Source organism: Cynocephalus volans, chromosome X (genome assembly GCF_027409185.1).
Source record: "Cynocephalus volans isolate mCynVol1 chromosome X, mCynVol1.pri, whole genome shotgun sequence".
In the NCBI taxonomy this organism is placed as follows: Eukaryota; Metazoa; Chordata; class Mammalia; order Dermoptera; family Cynocephalidae; genus Cynocephalus; species Cynocephalus volans.
The window spans coordinates 67,442,347-67,467,498 of NC_084478.1; the positions used below are offsets into that span (position 1 = coordinate 67,442,347).

Genomic DNA, 25,152 nt, shown 5'->3' on the forward strand with positions numbered 1-25,152 from the left:
ATGTCCAAATTGCTAACATGTTTGTTCTTATATTTTCTAGTACAGATGGTCCCTGACTTGAGATGGTTTGACCTAAGATTGTTTTGACTTTGTGATGGTGCAAAAGTCATAAACATTCAGTAGAAACCATACTTTGAGTGCCCACACAACCATTTTGTTTTTCACTCTCAGTACAGTATTCAATAAATTAACATGAGATATTCAACACTTATTATAAAATAGTTTTGTGTTAGATGATCTTGCCCAACTGTAGGCTAATCCAAGTGTTCTGAGCATGTTGAAGATAGGCTAGGATAAACTATGATGTGTTCGGTAGGTTAGGTGTATTAAATGCATTTTTGACTTATAATATTTTCTTCTTATCAGAACATAGCCCCAATGTAAGTTGAGTAGCATTTGTATATGTTTTTCTAGACTATATTTTTCTACATTGTAGCCAAAGGTGAAAGCTGAGCTAATTGTTTCACCTTTGCTAAAGGTATAGTCTGCTTTATGCAACTTTCATCGCTAAAAGATGATTTATGTTGAGTAAGGATTTATCTTATGTACTGTGTTGATTTGTAATTGATTGTGTTTTCAGCTTTTCTTTGACCACTAGAAAGTTGTAATTTTACTGTTTTTGTATACTGACTTTGTTGCCTTTATATTACCATTGCTTCTAATCTACCTTTTTTTCTGATTTATTTTCTTATTTTCTACATTTCTGTACACCTGGTTATCTCATAGTACCATACCCATCTCAATGCCCTGCATATAGTATGTTCATAACTATTTGTTGAATGTAAAGATAAAGGTTGAATTAATCTTCTAAATTGGTTTCCTTGGTTGAAAATTTCACCAGAAGAATTTAATATGACTTGGATTTTTTAGCTTTGTTAAACATTTACTGCATAATCATTCATTCATTTATTTATTTATTAATCTACTAAGTGACCATTTCTAAGCTGGTAACAGGAATGCAAAGATAAATATGACACAGTTCCACTCCTGCAGAACTCAATCTGGTGGGGGGACTGTCAGGTAAATAAAGAGGTGTGTTGATAGAGGATATATGCAGGAATGAGGGTATATGCAGTGGGAGCATAAAGGAGAGTGATAAATTTTACTTGGGGGGAGGGGATATCCAAAAAGGCCCCTTAGAGAAGGTGACACTTAAGCTGAGCTTTAAGGGGATATGCAGGGAGCAGCCATTTTAGCGGACAGTGCAGTGAGTCAAGGCATCAAAAGGCTTGACACAGCTAAACCATGTGGGTAGCTGAGGGGAATATTATGTAATGTCATGGTGCTGGTAAGAGAGGTAAGCAGGGATCGGGGACTAGAGGTCTTGGCTGCTGTTTTAGGCAAGGAGTTTGTACTTGATGTAGGTAGATTTAGTCTTAAGGAGATTGCTCTGGCAGCAATGTGGAGGATGGAATAGAGGGATCTGGCAGGAAAAAGTCTTCATTTAAAATATCTTTAATTTATGAGATTTTCAAACATGCCAAAATAGAAGATAGTATAATGAAGGTTTATGTACCTGTTACTCAACTTTAGCAGGTATCAACACATGGCTATTATTTTATTTATGCCCTCCTCCCTCCCTCCATTATTTTAAAGCTAATTCCTAAGTTGGTCACAAATTGGCAAAGCATATTAATAATACCTAACACAGTGGCTATCAAGGCTGACCTATGCAGCCAAATCACCTAAACAGCGTGAAAAAAAAAAATAAAACAGTCCCTACTTCAGATCTCCTGAATTAGATATTTGTATGGCCAGGCATTTCGTTTTCATAATAAGTCTCATAGCCGAGCCTGTGGCGCACTTGGTAGAGTGCTGCGCTGGGAGCGCGGCGACGCTCCCGCCGCGGGTTCGGATCCTATGTAGGAATGACCGGTGCACTCACGGGCTGAGTGCCGGTCACGAAAAAACGACATAATAAGTCTCAGGTATAGTAAATTATTTTGAAGATAATTTTTAAGTAACTTGACTTCTGACACATGAAAATGTTTTCCTGAACTCATTGAATGCTGTCTGTGGCCCTTCTGGGTGAAATTCATTTATTACATAGGGGCAGGCTTTTTGGTGGGCAAGTTCTTGAAATTTGAATAAAGAGTATTAGTTTAAAGGCTGATTTCTTAATTTTCTGGTAGAGGTAGGCAAGGTATTTGCATCTTTGAAACCAGATGTGATAAGATTGGGAATAACTAGTCATTGTTATAATTGATCTTTTGCACCAAGTACAGCCACAAATAAAGGAATGGGAAACAGACAATTCTTAAAGGGTAGTCTAGGATTATTCCAGAGCACAAATTTAAAATGCACAGATAAGGAGTCTCTTTCTCGCCTCCTTGATTTGCATAACTTACACTTAGGCATTGCTGTTTTTATGTATTGTTAAGAATGCTAAGAAGGGCTTCTTGGTATGCTACCATTTCCTGTCTGTTGGCAAAACTAATAATCTACAACTTTGGTGAGCCCTGTTTTGTTACCTCATTCTTCTGATGCCAGTTTCTCTTTCTAAGTAATTGGGAGCAAATGACCAGAAGGTTAACTCCCAGATCTGCAGCTTCCCAGGACTGTAGAGTAGAGGATATGCAGGGGATGTGTTCTCAGATACCATTCTCACCTCCAAAGTTAATGTTGGAGGTTTCAGATTCCTCTTTCTTGGTGTCCCTACCCTTATTTTGTTTTTTTGAGCATACTGCAGTGCAGAGAAGCAGCCGGAGCAACCATTTACACTTAATCTGAGGTATAGTGTTTTCAGGTTTTAAATTAGACTGAAACTCTGTCCAGGTATTTCTGCAAATAATTTCCAGATTTGTCTTGGGTAATTAAAGGCATTCTTCAGTTGCTTTATTATTACATCTTACTATGGGTGCCCAATAAAATCTAGTGGGTTTGAATCCAGGTTCTACCACTTACTAGATATGTGGCCACTCTTGGCCCCAGTAAACTGGGCACAGTTTTCTTCTCCGAGTTGTTATAAGGATTAGACATAATGCATAATAAGTGTAGAGTAAATGTTAGCTGTTGTTATTGTGATCTTAAATGATTTTCAGAATATATGTTGGTGGATATTAATGTAGATAATCAGAAACTAGACGGATGGAAAGACCTGACAATCATGTGGCGTCCCCTTTTAACAAATCAGTTAATCAGGGATGTCTGTACCTTTGTAATCAAATAGTGAATAGCAGGCTGGGTTTCAAGATTCAGCTTGCTGCTTTCTGACATGATGGATGGTCAGGGCAGCTCTCACCTGAATTTACTTTCAGAGACTACAAGAGGAAAAGAGAATCATTGCATGGCAAAAAGAATCAAATATTTTGTTTTGTGGCATGTTGGAGTGTAGTGTTCTCTAAAGCATTATTTAAAAAACTGCAATAATGCTTTTTCACAATTTCAGTGGGAATTTTAGGCTGATTTTGGTTCATCCTCTCATACATATGTGCAACATCTCTTACCTACCAATAATCAACAAATCAATAAAAATTGAGTGCTTCCTGTCTGCCAAACTCAAAGAACAGGCAGCATCTAATCCAAGGCATTTGTTTAAATGATACTGTTCTTAATTTTGTGCGTGTCCTTTGGCTCAGGTGCCACTGTTTTCTTCCTTAAGAAAAATTTTACAAAAGAATACATTTTGATTATAAATGGATGCATGATTTATAGAAAATGTGGATCTGAAAAGCAAAAAGCATAAATAAAACTATGTATTATCCTGCCACCTAGAGGCAATTACTGATAACGTGGCATATTTTTTTCCCTTCCCACCCTGTGCCAGACATTTTCTCATTAATAGTCAAGGAAGTGATAGGTACAGGGTGTAATGTAAGCACATAGGGAAGGACACCCAGTCAAGATTTAAGAAATTGGGGAGAGGATTGTCCTAAATCTGGATTGTATTTGTGCTGTTCAAAACCCACACAAGTGCTCATTATGTTAAGGTGAAATAGTGAGAGCCCTAAGTGGTCCCCTACCCTCAATTTTCTCAGGGGCTCTTTCAGTTATCTCCTCTTTACAAGATAATTTGCATCCACCTAAGAACACATGCTAGTGTCCTTATTCCCCTCCCTTTCCCTCTAACCTTTCAGTGACCCCATAGTCCTCTGCTTCCATTTACATCCAACCTTTTCAAATGAGTTTTCTACACATGCCATCTATGTGTCCTCATTTCCTGTTAATTCCCTGACTCACTCCAGTCTGGCTTCCATTCCCACCACCCTCAATGAAATTGTTGCTTGTCAGGTTATCTCTGTTCCCAATCCCAAGGGACAGACGTGGACATACCTCATTTTGACATTTGATGCAGTTGCTCACTCTTACTGTCTTTTGCCTTTCATAATACCGTGATTAACTAGTTTTGCTTTTCCTTCACCAGCCTCTCCATTGCTGGGTTCTCCTCTGTGTTGCCTTACTTTTAAATGTTAGAACAAATATTAACTCAGTTGTGGGCCTCCTCCCTTCCTTTTCTATAAGCAGTCATTTCTAGACTCATGGCTTCAAGTACTGTCTATATGCTGACAATCACAGATTTTATTCTCAGCGCATACTGCTTTCCTGAACTCCATTATATGAATATTTGCCTGCCTATCATATGGAAGATACTCTTCTAGGTGCTGTGAGCTTAACATTGTAGAAAATCAAACCAGTATTTACAATTGATACTTGTTATGAAAGAATACTGTAACAGAAGAATAACAGTGGGACCAGCTTTAGGTCGATTGCCATGGGAAACCTCTTTGGGTCTTAGTTTAAATATCAGTTTTTCAAATGGAACTAGCTGTGGGAAGGTGGGGGTGGATGGGTTACATTCCAGTGGGAACAGTACTTGTAAAGGACTAGAGGCCAGAAAACTTAGTAACATGATCTGATTTTTGTCTTAAGAGTGAGGAAGTGGGGAAATCAATTATCCCTGTTTCACAGTTGAAGAAACAGAAGCACATTCTTGGTACTTAGAGTTCTGGTTCTGACCCAACGCAGTAGGCCATTTCCAGGGATTTGTTTCAAACTAACTTCTTTTTTTAGAGTTTTTTTTTTTTTTTAATGGGATTTTCACCTGTTTAAGTTCTAAGAGGTAGAATTCATTCCCTAGTTACCATTCCTTTCATTAGTGAGATTGATGGTGCCACGTCTTCTCACATTGTGCCCCAGCTTTCTCTCTTGGAATAATTTCTTTGAACAATAGGATCCAACAGTGGAGGAGAATCTGTCACAAATTTATATTCTCATTTGCAAGCATTTGTTGTAGTAATAAAACTGTTAAATAAAGTGAGAATAGCACGTTATTAAAGCATGACTTGGGAGTCAGACCTGGATTTAGATTTTGATACCAACATTTACTAATCAGGCAAGGTACTTTCTTCTTTTCTCTGAAGCCTCAGTTTTCTATCTGTAAATATGGACAAAACTTTGCTTGAGTGGTGAGAATTGTATGAAAGAATATTATATGAAGCCCCTGGGCAGCATGTCTGAATGTATTCTTTGGAATGCTTAAATTGGTAAATTTCAGTAGATGCCACTTGAAAAAATGGTATGTGCCCTAATAAGTTTCCTTCACCCAAGATTTCTTGGAGTCATGAATAACGTCAGCCAGCCACATGACTGTCCTAAAGGAAGAGAAAGTCTGGAACATTTCCCAAATGGTTGGATTCTTGTCTCTCTCCATAGAGCAGGCTGCTCTAACACACTCTGGGAAACTCCAGCCTCAGTATTGTATGGCTTGTAGTGGTCACTCAAAAGGTGTTCTCCCCTCCCACTGTGAAACCAGCTTAGATATGTAATAACCAGGAACAAAACAAGTTCTGAATTTTCTTAGTACACGTCTCATGGACAATATCATCTTTGGTTTTTAAACTATAAATGTTTCTTGCAGTAGGATATAGAAAGCAGGTTAGCATTACACGTATGGGGATGTTTGTGAATGTTTGTTCATTTGTTTTGGCTTGTTTTTTTAATTAGGTGCATCAAATGCTCATGCTTGGGACTTAGAGTCTAGAGCCGCTGATGCAGATAACCTGAGACAATTCATTCTGCCACCAGCAGTAGTTTCTAGGCATCCAGAGTCTGGTGTAGGCAGCACCCCCACCTGTTTCTGTGAGAAGTCCTTGGTTGTAGTTCAGGCGGCCTAGCTTCCTTGGTTTCTCCTGGTTTTTTTTTCTGAATATGGATCTCATTCTATGAGCTATCAGATATCCTTCCAGTAAGTTCTTTTCTGCATTAGTTAGCCAGTCTTTCTGTTGTTCCAGACACTTGACTAGTAAAGTATCCTAAGTCAAAACAGCTTTCGACTGAGATGCTTATTTGTGTGAAGATTTACCAGTGACCTCATCTACATATTTTTTTAAAACCAGTAAAATGGTTGTGACTTGCTGATTTCAACACCTAAGTTACTTGGTGCTCTTGTTTTGCAGAATTGATTGGTTTTATTTTTAAATAGACTATTTTTAGAGCAGTTTTAGGTTCACGGCAAAATTGATCAGAAGTTACAGAAATTTCCCATATACCTCCGTGTCCTCATACATGACATAGCCTGCCCCATAAACATCCCCCACCACAGTAGCACATTTGTTACAAATTATTAACCTCCAGTGACACATCATCATCACCCAAAGATCATAGCTTATATTAGGGTTCACTCTTGGGGGTGTACATTTTTGGGGTTTGGACGTATTTATAATGACATGTATCCATCATTATAGTATCATGCAGAATAGATTCATTGCCCTAAAAATCCTCCATGTTCCGTCTGTTCATCCCTCCATCCCTCCTAACCCCTGGCAACCACTGATATTTTTACTGTCTCCATAATTTTGCCTTTTCCAGAATGTCATACGGTTGGAATCATGCAGTATGGAGCTTTTTCAGACTGCTTTCTTTCACTTAGTAGTTTCCTGCATGTCTGTTCATAGCTTAACAGCTCATTTCTTTTTAGTACTGCATAATATTCCATTGTCTGGATATACCATAATTTATCCATTCACCTACCAAAGGACATCTTGGTTGCTTCCAAGTTTTAGCAGTTAAGAGTAAAACTACTATAAATATCCATGTGCAGGATTTTGTGTGGACATAAGTTTTCAACGCCTTTGGGTAAATACCAAGGAGCCTCATCACTGGGTTGTATGTTAATAGTATGTTTAGTTTTGTAAGGAACCACCAAAGTGGCTGTTCCATTTTGCATTCCCACCAATAATAAATTACAGTTCCTGTTGTTCTGCATCCTTGCCAGCATTCAGTGTCATGAGTGTTCTGGATTTTGGCTATTCTATATTCTAATAGGTATATAGTAGTATCTCATTATTGTTTTAATTTGCATTTCCCTGATGACGTGATGTGGAGCATCTTTTGATATGCTTATTTGCTATCTGTATATCTACTTTGGTGAGGTGTCTTGTTAAGGTCTTTGGCCCATTTTTTAATCAGTTTACTTTCTTATTGTTGAGTTTTAACAGTTCTTGGTGTATTTTGAATAACAGTCTTTTATATGTCTTTTGCAAATATTTTCTTCCAGTCTGTGGCTTGTCTTTTTATTCTCTTGACAGTCTTTCACAGAGCAGAAGTTTTTAATTTTAATGAAGTCCAGTTTATCAATTCTTGCTTTCATAGATTGTGCCTGTGGTTATATCTAAAAAGTCATTGCCAAACCCTAGGTTATCTAGGTTTTCTCCTGTGTTATCTTCTAGAAGTATGAATTTGCATTTCACATTTAGGTCTGATACATTTTATGTTAATTTTTGTGAAGTGTATAATGTCTGTCTAGATTTTTTTATACATGGATGTCCTTTGTTCCAGCAACATTTGTTGAAAAGACTATCTTGTTCATTATATTGCCTTTGCTTTTTTGTCAAAGGTCACTTGACTATACATGTATTTATGTGGGTCTATTTTTGGGCTTTGTTCTGTTCCATTCATCTGTTTGTTCTTTCTCCAATACCACATTCTCTTGATGGCTGTAAATCTTGAAGTCAGGTAATGTCAGCTCTCTTTATTCTTCTCCTTTAATATTGTGTTGGGTCTTTTGCCTCTCCATGTAAACGTTATAATCAGTTTGTCAATGTCCACAAAATAATTTGCTGAGATTGTGATTGTGGTTGCACTGAATTTATAGATTAAGCTCGGAAGAACTGACATCTTGACAATATTGAGTCTTCTAGCCATGGAAATGGAATATCTATTTATTTAGTTGTTCTTTGATTTCTTTTAACAGAGTTTTGTAGTTTTCCTTGTATAGATCTTAAATATATTTTGCTAGGTTTATACTTAAGTATTTTATTTTTTGGATGTTATATAAATGTTGTTGTTTTAAATTTCAAATTCCACTTGTTCATTGCTGGTATATAGGAAAGCAGTTAACTTGCATGTTAACCTTATATCCTGCAACCTTGCTGTAATTGCTTATTAGTTCCACAAGTTTTTTTGTCAATTCTTCTGGATTTTCTACTTAGACAATCATGTCATCTGTTAAAAAAAAAGGTTTTATATCTTCTTTCCCAATCTGTATGCCTTTTATTTCCTTTCTTATCTTGTTGCATTAACTAAGACTTCCAATACAGTGTTGGAAAACAGTGGTGAGAGGGGACATCCTTGCCTTATTCCTGATCTTAGGAGGAAAGCTTCTAGTTTTTTTTTAGCTGTAGGTTTTTTGTAGATACTCTTTATCAGTTTGAGGAAGTTCCCTTCTATTCACAGTTTACTGAGATTGTCTGGTTTTTTACTGTTGAATTTTGAGAGTTCTTTATATTTTCTCCCAGTAAGTTTTATAGTTTTACATTTAAGTTTGTGATGCATTTTGAGTTAATTTTTATATAAGGTATGAGACTTAGGCCAAAGTTTATCTTTTTGTCTATGGAAGTCTACTTGCTCTAGCGCCATTTGTTGATAAAACAATCCTTTGAATTGCTTTTTTACCTTTTTGAAAAATCAGCTGGACATATTTGTATGGGTCTATTTCTGGATTCTCAATTCTGTTCCAATGATGTGTGTCGATCCCTCTGCCAATACTACACAATTTTGATTTCTGTAGCTACATATATGTCTTAAAATTGATTAGAGTGATTCCTCCCTCTTTATTTTTCAAAATTGTTTGAGCTGTTGTCGTTCCTTTGCCTTTCCATATACACTTTAGAATAATTTTGGTTTATTTACAAAAAAATCTTGCTGAGATTTGGGTAGAAATGATATTAAATCTGTATATCAATTTTGGGAGACTTGGCATCTTTACTATGTTGCGTCTTAAATCTCTCCATTTATTTAGTTTTTTTTTTTTTTTTTGCAGCTGAACAGTATGGGGATATGACTTTGATTTTTTTTATCAGCATTTTGCAGTTTGCAGCATGCAAGTTCTGTACATGTTTTGTATATTTACACCTAGGTATTTCATTATTTGAGTGATTGTGAATGGTATTGTATTTTTAACTTTTTTAAAAAAATTACCTGAGTGATTCAAGTTTTTATTGTGCCCATAAATTATCTTTCAATGTGAAAGTTATCCATTTTTTGATGCCTGAGTAATTCTGTACATGTTCAGTTAAACTGACCAATTTCATATAGCTGACTTACTTTAAGAGCAAAAAAAGAAAACCAATAATCAAAAGCCCTTTCTAAACTCACAGACAAGGTTTTTGGATGTGGGATTTAATTAATAAGAAGAAAAGTTAAGCACCACAATAAAAATACTTTTTTAGAAAACAGAAAAGACTGCAATTGATATTCAAGTTAGGGACAAAAGCACTTACACATTTACAAAAAAAAAAAAAATGCACACTAATCTTGAAACAAAGTTAATCAATCTGAAATGTTAAAAACTTATTTTTGATATCTTGTACTTTTAACTTTGGAGTCTACATATCTATTGCTAGTATACAGGAATATGATTGGTTTTTGTATGTTTATCTTGGATCCTATGACTTTGAGATCATTTCTTAGCTCTGGTAGGGTTTATATAGGGACTCTTATACCTCATTTTGTAATTAGAAAACAAAAGTATTATGTTGCCTATATTCTTATGAAAAAACTGACATATTTTTATTGGTAAAAACAGTAAAAGAAGTGCATAGATAAAACAATCACACAGAATCTTTATGGTTAGCAATAAATTAACCATTTGATGTATATCCCTTCTAAGCTGTTTTTGGTTTTTGTGAGGTATATGTGTGTGTTTGTATGTCAGGCTTGTGCAACATAGGGATGTGGGCTAGTTTGATCTGGAGAGATTTTTTACCCCTCTGTATCTCATAGCTGTGCCTCTGGAGTTGGCATAGCACCATAACACCAGTGCTTTTACTTTAAGCATTTTGCACGCTTTTCATTCTATATTGCCTATGCACAAGCTTGTAGAACTTAAGAGTACAACTTTAAGTTCTCACTTCTTTTGGGACTTTCCTTTCAGATCATAAAGCAGAAAATCGAAAACATGAAAGTAGACAGGACTAAACTGAAAAAGACACCTACTGAGGCTGTAAGTATCCAAAAGTTTGCTTTGCCTATCTTTTCTTCATTATAAATAAATAAGTGGATAGCCAAGTAACCAATGGAAAGTGAGCACCCAACAGTTCTTTGTAGTTCTGTGTACCTTAAGGAAGTTCCCAGGCTGCTATTCCTATGCATTGAAAGGCAGTATGCTATAATGGAAAGAACAGATGTGGATTCAAATTCTCACTCTAGCTATTGGATCTTTCTCAATTTTGTTTTTTAGAAAATGAAAGTGGCCATTGTTTTAGCTTTATTATCGATTCTTAATCATACAGTTCAGCTTAACTTGCATATTGTGTGGCCATGTCAATTGATTCTGTGTCAGCAGTAGAGATCCCAGCTTTAGTCCAATATTCCCTCAGCTAGCTCGTGTTCTGAGTTTACAGAAGTGTTGTGTTATGATACTTCTGTAGATCCCATGTGTTCAAAGCTTTGGAATTAAACCTGGATTTGAATCTTATGTTTTCATGGCTAAGAGTTTATTAACTTGCCTGGTTTCCACAGCTACAAAATGGAGTTGATAATTCCTTTCTCCTTGATGAGAGGCAATTGCTTAGCATAGTCTCTAGCACACAATTAGTTCATTTTCTAAGTACAGGCCACTTGGTTTTTAAAAAATAATATAACTACCTGGCAAGTATCACCAAGGATAACTGTTATTAACATTTTACTATACAAAGGTACTTCAAAAAGTTTGTGGGAAAATAGAATTAAAAAGATAATAGTAATTTTTTCATGACCTTTTGAATTACTCTCATTTTTCTAACAGTCTTAAATTATTGCATGTGCACACATGGTTATCTTTCCGTTTTCATTCGGGATTATACTAATGAGTATAGGAAGCACTTTGTTCCCATGCCATCACCAGCATTACAGATTATCTTCTAAATTTTTGTTTATTTACTAAGTGGGAAAAAAATGCATTTCACTTTTCTGATTTGCATTGCTTCAATACATATATTTTTCAAGTTTATTGGCCTTATATCAGTTGTCTTCTTGTGCCATTCATTTTGTATTTGCCATTGGAATGTCAGTGTATTTCTTATTGAATGCCATATACAAAGGTACTTCAAAAAGTTCGTGGAAAAATTTAATTACAAGATAATACAAATCTTTCTATGAACTTTTTAAAGACCCCTTGTATATTGAGTATATTCATTTTCATCTTTGTTGCAAATACTTTCATTTACTTTCACTTTTAAAAAAAATGTATTATGGCATCTAGCAGTTTTGACAACTATATACTCACACATCTTTGGAAACTGAAGAGCAAAAAGAAAACTTGCATTAAGAAACTACAATTTATATAAGCCAGGCACAGAAAGAGAAATACCACATGTCCTCACTTATAAATGGGAGCTTAAAAAAACACAAAAACATAAATAAAGAAAGATTACAATAGTCACAGTAATAAATTGAACTTTCAAAAGAAGAGAAACAGAACTGAGGTTACCAGAGGGTGGGGGAGGGGGACAGGAGAAATCAATTACATTGTATAATGTTGAATATACTAATTATCCTGATTTGAACATCACATATTGCATGTTGATATTGATATTCAGTGCTGTGCCCCACAGATATGTACAATCAACTATGTTCCAATAAAAAAAAAATTAAAACAGTGGCATCAGTGTAAGAATCTACTGATAAGAGACTAGAAAACCTAGAAAAGGATCCTAGTGTATGTAAAAACTTGACATATGATAATGGAGGGATTGTAAATTGGTAGGGAAGGACAGCATTAGTCAAGAAACTGTGTCAGGATATGTTTGACTTTTGGAGGGTAGGGGACTGTTACACTGCAATAAATTCTTCATAAATCAAAAGTCAAATATTTTAAAAAGAAAGAAATTATAGAAGTAGAACATACAGGTGAATGTTTACCTGATGGGTATCTTAGGTGGGGATGGCCTTTCCAAGCATTAAAGCAAAAGAAAAAAAGGATAGTGGAAATGTAAAATACTGTATCCACAAAGACATTCTGACAGTAGCCATCCTAACAGGTGCGAGGTGGTATCTCATTGTGGTTTTGATTTGCATTTCCTTGATAATTATTGATGTTGAGCACCTTTTCATATACCTTTTGGCCATTTTTATATTGTCTTTCAAGAACTGTCTATTCAAGTCCTCTTTTAATTGGGTTGTTTGGTTTTTTTGCAATTGAGTTGCAGGAGTTCCTTACATATTTTGGAAATTACCCTCTAGAAGACATTATGTAAAGTGAAATAAGTCGGTCACAGAGGTACAAATACTGCATTGTTTCCTCTTATATGAGGCATCTGAAATAATCAGAGGTATAGAAGTAGGCAATAGAATGGCCGTAACCAGAGAACTAGGGGGAGGGAGATAGGGGAAGTTGTTCAGTGGGTATAAAGTTATAGTTACACAGAATGAGTAAGTTCCAGAGAGCTGCTGTAGAACATAGTGCCTATAGGTAGGCACTATGTAACAAGGTATTGTGTACTTAAAAATTTGTTGAGGGCTGGCCCCGCGGCTCACTCGGGAGAGTGCGGTGCTGGTAGCACCGAGGCCGCAGGTTTGGATCCTATATAGGGATGGCCGGTGTGCTGACTGGCTGAGCATGGTGCAGACAACACCAAGCCAAGGGTTACTATCCCTTTACTGGTCAAAAAAAATTTGTCGAGAGGGTAGATCTCATGTTAAATGTTCTTATCATGTATCCATACATACAAAGTGACAAGGAAACTTGGAGGTGACGGATATGTTTATTACTTGAATTGTGATGGGGTAACATGAGTATGTACATGTATCCAAACTCACCAAATTTTATGCATTAATTATGTGCAGGTTTTTTTGTATACCAATTATACCTCAGTAAAGCTTGGGCGGGGGGAGAAAGCACGTGACAAGCTGGGGAAAATATTTGTAAACCGATGTAGTTAATATCTTTAGTAGCTAAATCAGTAGGAAAAGTGAATATCCCAATGACAATATGGGCATAGGACGTTTCAGAAAAGAACAAAGCGAATAAACTTATAGAAAGATCCAGTCTTGTAAGCAGAGAAATGCAAATTTTAACTAATGTTTTAAACCCAGTGGACTGTAAGGGATTTATTTGCTCACGGAGTCACACTTGGATATACATTTCTGGTTCATATTTCCTACCTACTAGCAAATTACTTAGGATAAACTCCTAGAAGTGGAATTTTTAGGTCATTGACTATGTACATTTTTAAGACTTGAGTTCCCATTTTTCCTTGAGCGGCATACAAGAGTGCCCAGTTTCCTATACTGTCGTTAATACTAGGTATTCTTTTTAAGAAAGGCTTTTATTGATCATTTTGTGAATCAGCAGTTGTGTAGAGGACTTTTCCCCTAGATTTGGTATTTGTTGGAACAAATTAATATAAACCCTGGCAATTGATATACAGCTATTGAACTGGCAAATGCTTTCTTTTATAGTACCATGAATAAGGAAAATCACATTGTTTGCGTTTATGTAGCAGGGATAAGGCAGTAAAGATATATGAGGGTACTTCAGAAAGTTCATGGAAAGGTTCGTATTATCTTTTAGTTCTATTTTTCCACAAACTTTTTGAAGTACCCCCTCATACTGTTGTGCCTGCTGCATTCTGCAAAATTCAAGGTTCAGAGGGACTTGATAGGCTGATAAGGCAGAAAACATCCTGCTTGTACATTAAATTGATGCCATTATGCTAATTAGAGCTTGTGAGCAGGAGATACAAGCACCTTCCTCAGACATGTGTGCCAGAGAGTCAGAGATGAACTTTGTGAAAGCTTGAGGGCCTGCCACATCAGGAAAGTTTCTAGGCGTCCCGAGGTCTGAGGAATATCGGGATATCCCTTCTAAAGTGAGAGACAATTTGAGGCATCTTGTACCATACACACCACGAAGAAAGAGGAACAATGTGTGAGGTGCCTCCTTGGATTTTGGAATCAATGTATGTTACTTTAGGGCATGCTGTTTTGATGTATTTACTGGATAATCTCTAAAGCATTAGTGGGCATTTACTAAAGTGTTAGTGAGGTAGGGATCTAGAAAAGGCTACAAAAGTTCCAGGCTGTGATGTAAGCTGCCCTACTACTTGGTCATTATGACTTAGTAGACCCACGTGCCTGATTCAGATGTCAGCCAAAGATGCCATGTGGTGCTTTCAGCAAGCCATAATAGGAGAATCACAGCTAAGACCCCTAGAATTTCAGCCGTGCTGTCCCCTGTCCACAACTATTCTACATTCACAAAAGCAGTCTCTGGCTTGCTACTGATCCTTGGTAAAGATTGAATGCCTGATTATGGGACACACAAAGTTATTACAGTACCCAAATGTTCATCATGAACTGGGTGTTATCTAACCAACAGAATCACAAAATTGGATTTACATAGCTGCATTCTGTTAGAAATTGAAGCTATATATTTGCTGCTGGGCCCAGGTAGGTCCAGAAGGCACAAGTGAACTGCATTAGCAGGTGGTTCAAATTTCCCATGTTATCTGTTTCTACTGCTTCACTGCCTCTCCCTCAATCTATATGTCTTCAAAGAGAGGAGGGGAAAAAGTGCAGGCATGGTTTATGGAAGGATTTTGTGCCAGGGATTTTACATACATTTAGTTATCACAAAAAGTTGAAGTAGATTTTGATAATGCTTACTTTAGAAGGAGAAAAAGGTTTGTAGCTTGGCTTAAAGAAAACCACCTCCCTGTTTTTAAGCCCCTATTATATTCTACATCTGTTTTGAATGACGAAAATACATTTCCTGCAGTTTTAACTCTCACAGCAGCATTCCCGAATGTAGGTGGTATTAATTCATACTGCAGAAGAGAATTCTGCTGAGAATTCATACTGCTGAGATTCAAAGAGGAAGCTTGCTGACTACCTGTCCCCATGCTCTTTATAATAGTATGCTGCCTCAATATTTAAGCTCCTATTATATGAGATAAATACTTTATGTATGTGGCAGACATTTGAGCTCTTATCTAATAGGTAGCTATTAGGTCTGTTTTCCTATTAAGAAAACTATGGCTCAGAGGTTGGACTTACCCATGATCAAACATTGTAGTAAACACAAAGCTAAAAACTGAGCTCAGATTTGGTTCCAAATCTAGGCCAATTTCCAGGACACCATATTGCCTTTCCAGAGTTAAAGAACAAGTGTAATCAATTCTCGCAGCTGCCATCCATTAATAGAAGGCTTCTCTGTTCCAGCCACTGTCCTCCCCCCAACCTCCTTCCACTATCAGAAACTTTAAACTCTCAATCCACTCCTTGTTACCTGACAAACAGGCCCTTTCATCAGCTTAAGAGAGCAGGAATGTATGGAAATGGGTATCTCCAAGTAAGAAAGGAGTCCTGGTTTTACAAAGTTCAGAAGCTCTTTGCTCTCCTACAGTTGGAGGACTTAATGTTGTGGAAAAATATAGCCAATGCTAATCTTTAACTGTGAATTCACTAAGGCTTTTCAGTGTTTCTCTGATTCCATATACCTTATCAGGCATTCTGGTTAACTTTCAGATCATAGTCAGATTCCTTAAATTTGCTTTTTTTTGATGTTTAGTTTGTTTCTTTCATTTATGTTGTCTATACCCATCTAAGTAGTTTGTCTGCATCTACAGGTTATCCAGGTTTATAAAAATGCACAGATAGATTATTGGGGAATAAAATTGTTTTCTTGTGAGGTTTTCATTTTAATCCCAAGTGATCATCTGGCAGGTGTCCAGTTTTCTTAATCAGTATATTCTAGCAGTAGTTCAATTACTGTTTAGGCTTAAGGGTTACTTTTCCCATTCTCCCTCTTTGTGTCTCATTTCAAAATACCTTTTGTGAAGGCTTGCTTGTTTTTCTCAGCCTGCAGATTGCAGAGCCTTAATAGACAAACTCAAAGTTTGTAATGATGAGCAACTCCTCTTGGAACTGCAGCAGATCAAAACATGGAACATTGGAAAGGTATGTGAGGCCATGCTCCCAAAAAACAGAACTCACTGTACTAGTAGTACATCACTTTGTATGCTCTGATATGGAAAGAGAAACTACAATGGGGTAGCTTCGTTCAACAGTTACTTAATAAGCATATAGCGTATACCTAGTATACTCTAGAGCAGTGGCTTTTAGCCTGAATGTTTGCCAAGGAAATTTTGAATGAAAAAAAATTTTTTTAGTTGAGGATGAGGAATGCTTGCATAGGTGATGGTAAAGAATCTCAACCACGGAATTCCTTTAGTTTGTTAATGAGTTGAAGATGGTTTCTAGATTTTTACTTTTAGTTTAAAAGAATTTTCATTAGATGACTCTAAAAAATAAACTCTTCTGACAAAATGGGTTCTGACAGGGACAGTCTTTGTAGACCTCAGAATGTAGCCAGAATTCTCCCTTTGAAGACCTACTTCTAGCGGGTTTGTTGGTATTGGCGCATGTGCCTTGATGGGTATAAATCCCATTTAACTCAAAGTATGATCTTTTTCATATGGGCAGAAGTGGGAAGTGAACTTGTCTAGGTGTCTGGCTCAGCGATCACTTGTAACAAAGCTCAACTACGAAGTACCTATGCAATGCTTTTACCTTATTCTTATATCCTCTTTCTCTTCCTCTCTCCAGTGTGAGTTATATCACTGGGTGGACCTGTTGGACCGCTTCGATGGAATTCTGGCAGACGCTGGACAGACAGTGGAGAATATGTCATGGATGCTCGTATGTGATAGGCCAGAAAGAGAGCAACTGAAAATGCTTCTCTTGGCTGTATTGAACTTCACAGCCTTGCTCATTGAGTACAGCTTTTCCCGGCATCTATACAGTTCCATAGAGGTAGGGAGGTTCAGGCCTTTGTGATCTGTTCTTAACTACTATTATGTATATCCAAAAACAAGGAAATTGCTATTTCTCTCTGATTGCTTGTTTCCTTTTCATTATGGAGCTCTGGGTTTTTCATTGTCAAAGACAGTGGTTTCTCAGATACCGGTATTACCCTTCATAGGGTTAAGGGGAGGTTCTGTGCTATCACTTTCACTCTGCCTTTTCAAGATTCAAGAAGTGAATGAGAAATGCAATACATGTATTGAAGTATTCTTGGGAAATTTGCAGAAATTCATCATCGTCTCAGCTTATTAGAGCACCCCCAAATTACTTTTAAACTATTAGAAATAGTTTGATTCCCTTAACACATCAGTGTACTTACTATTTTTCTGAGTTTGTGTGCATCTTTTCAATCTCTTTTCCATTCTCCCACACCCTCCACAAAATATATATTCATAGCATCCTCTGTGTCCTTGAAGAGTAAAGTGGGTGCAGTAGTCAGTGAGCTTTTGAATTGGTCAAAAATCACTATAAGAAGAAATTCTTTTCCTCTGGCCCAACTTTAGACTTTCATTCACCATTAATTAGGCACCCTGTTAGTTTTAGGTGTGTTAATTTTCCTAAATATTCAGTAAAGAATCAGAATCAGAAAAATGGCTTAGGAAAATAAGTGGAATAACTGAACTAAAAGCCTAGCAAACAGAGATTTAAGTGGGGGGCGGACAGCAGTCTGTTGAAGATGAAATAGGTATGCTGCCCAAGGAGGTTCATGGCCTTTGGGATAATTGGCAACTGGAAATGCCTTGGTTCATTTCCAGCTAAATTACATACTGATTTTAATTCTGAACAAGTGCTTCAATATATTGGTGAATTTTAATTGTATTTAAAAACCAAAATAGTCACTCTCAGGTTACTTATGAGATACAGGATACTGTAACATTTATATCGTACATAATTGCCACCAGCTGTCATTGATATCTTTAGCTTCTATATGAAGGACCCTGTATTTTAATTAATAACAATTTTATGTTTGTCATAAAGGATACAGGTGGAGCATGAGATTATCTTTCTCTCACAATACTTTTAGTCCCATTGGAGACTTCACGTTCTTGAGTTCCACACATATGTATTATATCACATTTGTCTCTTTTGTAATCTCTTCCTTCCTGTGGGGACACCTGTGCAATTTTGAACTGCTGTTTATGTTTTTTACTTTTATTGCACTTTCTGGCTAGCTGCCAGATTATAAGCTCCTTGGGGACAAAGTTGCATGTTGTTAAGTTCTCAAATATTTAAAAACTTTTTTGTATCATTGTAAATAAACTTCTTGAGAGCTTTGTAAATGTTGACAAATACAGTATTACATTGGCATTTTATATTTTCAAGGCCACATCTGCCTAATACCTTGAACTTTGCCCTTTTTTGTCCCTGTAGCATTTGACAACTTTATTGGCTTCCTCTGATATGCAAGTGGTGCTGGCAGTCCTTAACCTTCTATATGTATTTAGCAAAAGATCAAACTATATCACACGTCTTGGATCTGACAAGAGAACGCCACTGTTAACCCGGCTACAGCATTTGGCAGAGGTAAGTCTTGGGTGGAGAGTGGAAAGGCACAAAAATTAGAGCAGCTGGTTCCTTTTGTCTGGTGTTTTTTGCAGTGTCAAAATGGATTAGAATCCTTATGTTAACTTTAATGACCTAATTGAGTAGAACTACTGAGGCTGACTTAGCTAAGTTCCCAAAAACCTAAGTATTCTCAGTTATTAATAAGTAATTTTGAAGGATTTCATGAATTTCTGCTCACAAAGCAGAATCTCTTTTAGTTAAAAATGGCGACTCCTCTTCTGGAAGGAAAGTTCAGAATCAGATTCAGCATGAGAAGGGAGTACAGTGCAATAAAAAGATCTGGATTCAAGTCCTGGCCCTGCTTATTAGCTCTGATCAACAGTTTTCTCATCTGGGAATTTAGTATGTCTACCTCTGAGTAGTTTTAGAATAAAATAAAGTGTAGGGTACTTATTGCTGTTATCAGTAATTAGTTTGTGATGGTAGTGATTGTAATCGAAGGCAAAAGCTCTTATATAAAAGTTCAACTCTACCAAACTATTGTCCTGTGCTCCTAGAGGCAAGTTGAATACATACTTAGGTTTGAGAGGTAGCCATTGCTAGAAAGCTTTCTTGGAAGGAAAGTCTTAAGGCTGGCTTTTTATAAGCTAATTTAAGAGTTACCTTTATTTCTTCCAAGAAAGCTAGATAAGGAGAATGTGGTATGCGTACACAGTGGAATACTACTCAGCCATAAAAAGAATGAAATTCTATTTGCAGCAACATGGATGAACTTGGAGAAAATTATATTAAATGAAATAAGCCCAGCACAGAAAGAGAAATGCCACATGTCCTCACTCATTAGTGGGAGCTAAAAATTAAATAAGTAATAAAGAAAGAAAGATACAACAGTCACAATAATACATTGAACTTCCAAAAGGAGAGAATAGAACTGTGGTTACTAGAGGTGGAAAAGGGGAAGGGTTGGGGAGTTTAGCAAGCAATTGGTAAAAGGTCACAGAAAATGATTATGTTTTGTAGTGATGAATATACTAATTATCCTGATTTGATCATCACATATTGTACACAGGTATTAATATTCAACTCTGTACCCCACAAATATGTATAATCAATTTTGTTTCAATAAAGGAGAAAAAGAGTTACCTCACAAATAATATAACTCAAGTCTCAGGCTATTTTTAGGTGCCATGATTAGTTAAAAATCATTTTTGTATGATTGTAAATGTAACATGTATTGTGAAAATTTTAGGACATACAGGGAGTTATAGAGAGAATATCAGTCACCTATCTATAATTTATCTTGGTGAGGCCTTCTTTAAAATTTGAGAATATTTTCTTTTTGCATTTGCAAATATGAATATAGAGGCATGCAGCCTGTTTTCTTAACATACTATACACATTTCCTATGTTAATTGAAAAATGCATGGCAGTTCAACATTGGATCCCCAAGTAATAGTTAAAAGGAAAAAGAAGCCATATCTCAATAGATGCTTCAAAAGCATTTGGTAAAATTCAGCAAATTAATAAAATACTAATGTAAGTCTGAGGAAGCTAGAGTTTGTCTACCAGTAGTCATAATGGCGAAGGTGAAGTATTTCCATTGAATTAGAAAGTAACAAAAATGCCAGATGTTAATTCTGTCATTTAAACATGTAGTGGAGATCCTAGCCAACATAAGAGAAAAGAAATGAGTACATATTAAAAGAGAAATTTTGTTATTATTTGTAGGTTATAGGGTTGGATCTCTTGGTTTCCTGGGGAGACTATAGAATTATTAGAATTAGTAAAAGTAGGGCTGGCCAGTTAGCTCAGTTGGTTAGAGCATGGAGTTGACAACACCAAGGTCAGGGGTTTGGATCCCCATACTGGACAGCCACACACACAAGCACACACATAAAACTAGTAAAAGTACAGTGAGGTAGCCAAGTAAAAGGTCAATATACAGAATCAAATAGCTCCTACGTGCATTAGTAATAACCAATTAGAAAATGATTGGTAAAAAAGACCCCATTTACAGTATGAACAAGTATAGTGTCTATAAAATAAGCCATGTTGGGTAAAATTATAAATTTAAGAGAAGATAGCGTAGGGGGTTATATTGTTATCTAGTGATGGGGAAGGAATTCTTAAAATCCTCAAAGCATAAACCAAAATATAAAAATTTGAATTTTATAATAAAAAACTAATACTTCCTTTTCAACGAAAAACACCATAGCTCGGGGCTGCACGTTAGGCACTTACACTGGAATGTAAATGAACACACTACTATCTACATTGAGAAAAATGTCAGTTGTAGTAAATAGTGTACTTACTGATGAGGTTGGGTAATGTTCTGGTACAAACTCATTTTGTCATGGACCAGTAACACAAACAATTGGGGGAATAGCAGCTGGTCTGTGGACAAAATTGAGCAGCACTTTCAAAGACAAAAGTTTTGGGGTTTTTGTTTGTTTTGGTGGCTTGCCGGTATGGGGATCCAAACCCCTGACCTGCGCTGTAACTGACTACACTAACCAGCTAGCCCTGAACACAATAATTAATAGACCCATGATAGATTGAGAAACGCTGAGCAATGTTTTAAAACTGATAAGGGATGGTTAATATAGAATATTTAAGGAACTCCTCCAAATCAACAAGGATAAACAGACAAAGGATATAGATAGACAATTTATAGAACAGGAAATGTGGCATGTGAGTAGATAGCCAAACTCATTAGTAATTAGAGAAATGAAAACAAAACAAGGTGCGGTTTTGTAAACATCAGATTAGCAAAAATTAAAACTTTGTAATGGTAAATGTTGGCCAGTACGTGAGGAAATAGGAACCCTTACGTATTGCTGACAGGAGTGTAAATTGGTACTCTTGGATATATATCCCAAAGATGATATCACATCATTCCATAAATGTGATATCTGTTAGAATATTGAATCGTTGTTTATGGTAGTGAGGAGTTGGAGGCAACCTAGGCATCCATCATTAGTAGATTGAATAAGTAAAATGTGGCACATGCACACAATGGAATATGTAGGAGAAACAGTGGACCAAATAATACATAGATACCTTTTAAACATAATGCTGAGTGAATAAAAAAGCAAAAAGCAATGGTGTTTATTGCTCAGTATCATTTCTGAAACTTAAAAATATGTGCACACAAAGCAACATAGTTTCTGAAAAACAAAAACTTAAGGACATAAATCAAGTGTTGCCTTAGGCAGGGAGAAGGGGATTCAACTGGGCAGTAATGGGACAGATGGTTATATAAATAAGTACACTGGTGTCCCCCCTTATCCGTGGTTTCACTCTCCATTATTTTATATTTACCTCTGGTAAAGTACAGTAGAATATTTTGAGAGAAAGAGAGACCGCAGTCACATAGCTTTTATTATAGAATATTATAATTTTTCTATTTTATTGTTAATCTCTTACTGTGCCTAATTTATACATTAAACTTTATCATAGGTATGCATGAATATGAAAAGTGTAGTTAAGGTTGTGTACTATCCATGGTTTCGGGCATCCACTGGGGGTCTTGGAACGTCCCCTGTGGATAAAGGGGGACTACTGCAAAAGAAAATAAATCTCTAGCCAGTGATATTTAATCTGTTAGAACAACACTAAACCTTTACGTACAGATTTAAAAGATGGTCTAACTAGAGACAGTTATTTTTCACATGGGAAGACTGAATATAGCAGAAGCTCTCTTTGATGAAATTAGGACCGATGGTAGGTTATTTTAAAAATATTGTTAAAGCAGGAAATGTTTAAAAAGGGATGTGCCATTTTTTATTAACTACAGCACAAATGTTGGTTTCCTCACCTGTCTTTCTTATGTAGGGCCAAGGACTTGACTTTGAGTAAGAAACCGTCTGTTAAACTACAACTATGATCTGTGAATTCTTTAAACTGGAGCAACAGTGTAGAAACACTAGTAAAGGAACATGACTACAGAATTCCAAGTTTTTTTTATACTCTACCCCTGAATCTCTTCTCCTTAATTAGACACAATTTTTATTTTAGTATATTGCCTTTTAGTCTTTGCAAAATATTCAACTTAGTTTTTTCATGCTCTTTTTTTCCCCTCTTTTTAAATTTTGTCATTGCAATGTCTGGTTCAACTTAGTTTTTATAAACTATTCTCTTTCCTGTTTAAAATTACGTAATTACATACAGCTGACATTAAAGAGTCTGGGGACAAACACACCTGACTTAGTACACATACGGTTAACTGCTGGTAACAAAAAAACACCTGCATCATGCTGCATTACTTAACATGTAAAGAAGACATAGAGAATGCAGTTAATCAGTCAGATTGGTTAAGTGGAGACCTGTTGATAGCATCAACCGGAAAGCAGAAATACACACAAATATCTAAGAAAACACTGGTAAAGAATCAGGGTCATTTGTTGTATCAGATAATGAAAGATCATAAAGCCATAGTGATTTTTTTCATAAAGCCAAGTTTTTATCATAAAGCTAAGTTTTGTAATTATCACAGGAATGGGCAAAGTTATCTGCAGAATGAAATAGTAAGCATTGTGTTGCTTTTGATCAAAACAGTGGGATAATATGCTATTTGAGGGAAAAATGAGTTTAGATCCTTTCTTCACACTATTCACATAAATCCTAAAAACATATTTAGAGGTAAATACAGGTAACTTTTAATATTTTTGAAAAAGAAGAGTTTCCTAAGAAAGTCATGAGACTTAGAATCCATTTTAAAAATACTGACATTTGATTTTTGTGAAAATTTAAAACTTCTGTATGATAAGATATACAACAAAGTAATAATACTCACAATATGTAAACAGCTCCTATGAATCAAAAATGGAAGCAACTCAGTAGAAAAATGTGCAGAAGCATAGGAACAGACAAAGGAATATGCATTATTTCTTTTAAAAAAAGATTACACTAGGAATAATCAGAAGAAATGCCCATTAAAATGAGATCATGTTTATTAGATTGGCAGTGATATCTTGTATTAATTAGGTTGTGGAAAACAGGTAAAGACTTGGTATATGAATACCCTTTTGAAACGTTCTCTGGCAGCATTTTTTATTTTAAGTATATATTTTTATTTCCAGCAGTTCTATTTTAAGGAAACTATGTTATAAATGTATTCAAATGTGCACCAAAATGTATGAATAAAGGTTCTTTATTGCACCATTGTTTGGAAACATTTTGAAACATCCTGAGGTGGGGTCAAGATGGCCGCCTAGAGGTGCTCAGCTTGCAGCTCTCCCACAGAAGAGATCCAGAGCAGAGAGTGTACAGCAGAAATTAGTGCAGGAGAAATTCTCCCTTGAGATAAGAAGAGTCTGTGCAGCTGGAGCACTTCCCAGCAGTAATCCCTGATTGCTTCTGTCCCAGCTCACCTTACCACAGCAGAAGTTGCCAGCGTCATTGTCTGGCCCCAGGGCAGGGATCCATCTCCCCCTGTGGGAGCAATGACCAACACACACTGCTGCATGGTCCACACCACCTAAAAGCTGCAGTCCCAGCTGCTGGAACGGCAGGCCAGGCAGATCCAGCCATGGCCATTGGGCAGCCCTTAGCTCCCAACACGGGAGCGCCATACCACCTGCCTCAGCCTCCAGAGCCCCACCCCACGTGGCTTCCATAACAGGAGGCTGGCGCTGGTGGGCAGGAAACTCTGGAGCCCCCTCCCCTTGAGGATTTCACCACTAGAGGTCAGAGGGGCTTGGCATCAGTTCTGGGTGTCCTGCCCCTTGTGGCTCCCATAGGGAAAGGCCTCAGTGGCTTGGCAGCAGCCGTAGGAGGCCCCTCCTTCATGACTCTGGTCAGGAGTGACTTGAGCTCCCCCACGTCAGCCCGGGGAGTCCCGCCCCCTGTGGCTCCTGCCAGGAGAGGCCTCAGCAACCGGGCAATAGCACCAGGAGCCCCACCCTTTGTGGCTCTTGCTGGGAGAGACTTGATAGACTACACCAACCTCAGGAGCCCCATCCCTTATATCTCTTACCAGGAGTGACTTGAGCTACTCCATGCCAGCCCCAGGAGCCCCACCCCCTGTGGCTCTCACAAGGAGAGGTTTCAGCACCCTGGCGGTAGTACTGGAAGCCCTGCCCCTTGTGGCTTTCGCTGAGGCACCAACAGTTCAGCACTGGCCCCAGGAGCCCTGCCTCACAGTGCTCACTGGGAGTGACTTCAGAGACTCTACGCCAATGCTGGGAGTCCCTCCCCTTGAAGCTCTTGCTAATAGAGACTTGAGCACCTCTACACCAGCCCTAGGAGCCCGACCCCACACAGCTCCCACTGGGAGTGACTTGAGCTCCTCCACACCAGTCCTGAGAGCCCCGGCTCTCCAAGGAGAGGCCTCAGCAGCCTGGCACCAGCCCTGGAAACCCC

The 25,152-nt window shown here is 37.1% G+C and overlaps 1 protein-coding gene across 10 annotated transcripts in view; it reads left to right on the forward strand.

Annotated features, from left to right (window-relative positions):
- Positions 1-25,152, forward strand: part of HUWE1 (HECT, UBA and WWE domain containing E3 ubiquitin protein ligase 1) — a 149,369-nt gene that overhangs the window by 17,914 nt on the left and 106,303 nt on the right. For all 10 annotated transcript variants that reach the window (XM_063083921.1, XM_063083931.1, XM_063083928.1 and 7 more), the window contains 4 exons: positions 10,373-10,441; positions 16,279-16,377; positions 17,026-17,232; positions 18,655-18,807. In XM_063083921.1, the coding sequence (XP_062939991.1) occupies positions 10,397-10,441; positions 16,279-16,377; positions 17,026-17,232; positions 18,655-18,807 (504 nt within the window). In that variant the 5' untranslated portion in view covers positions 10,373-10,396. The remainder of the gene's footprint in view (positions 1-10,372; positions 10,442-16,278; positions 16,378-17,025; positions 17,233-18,654; positions 18,808-25,152) is intronic.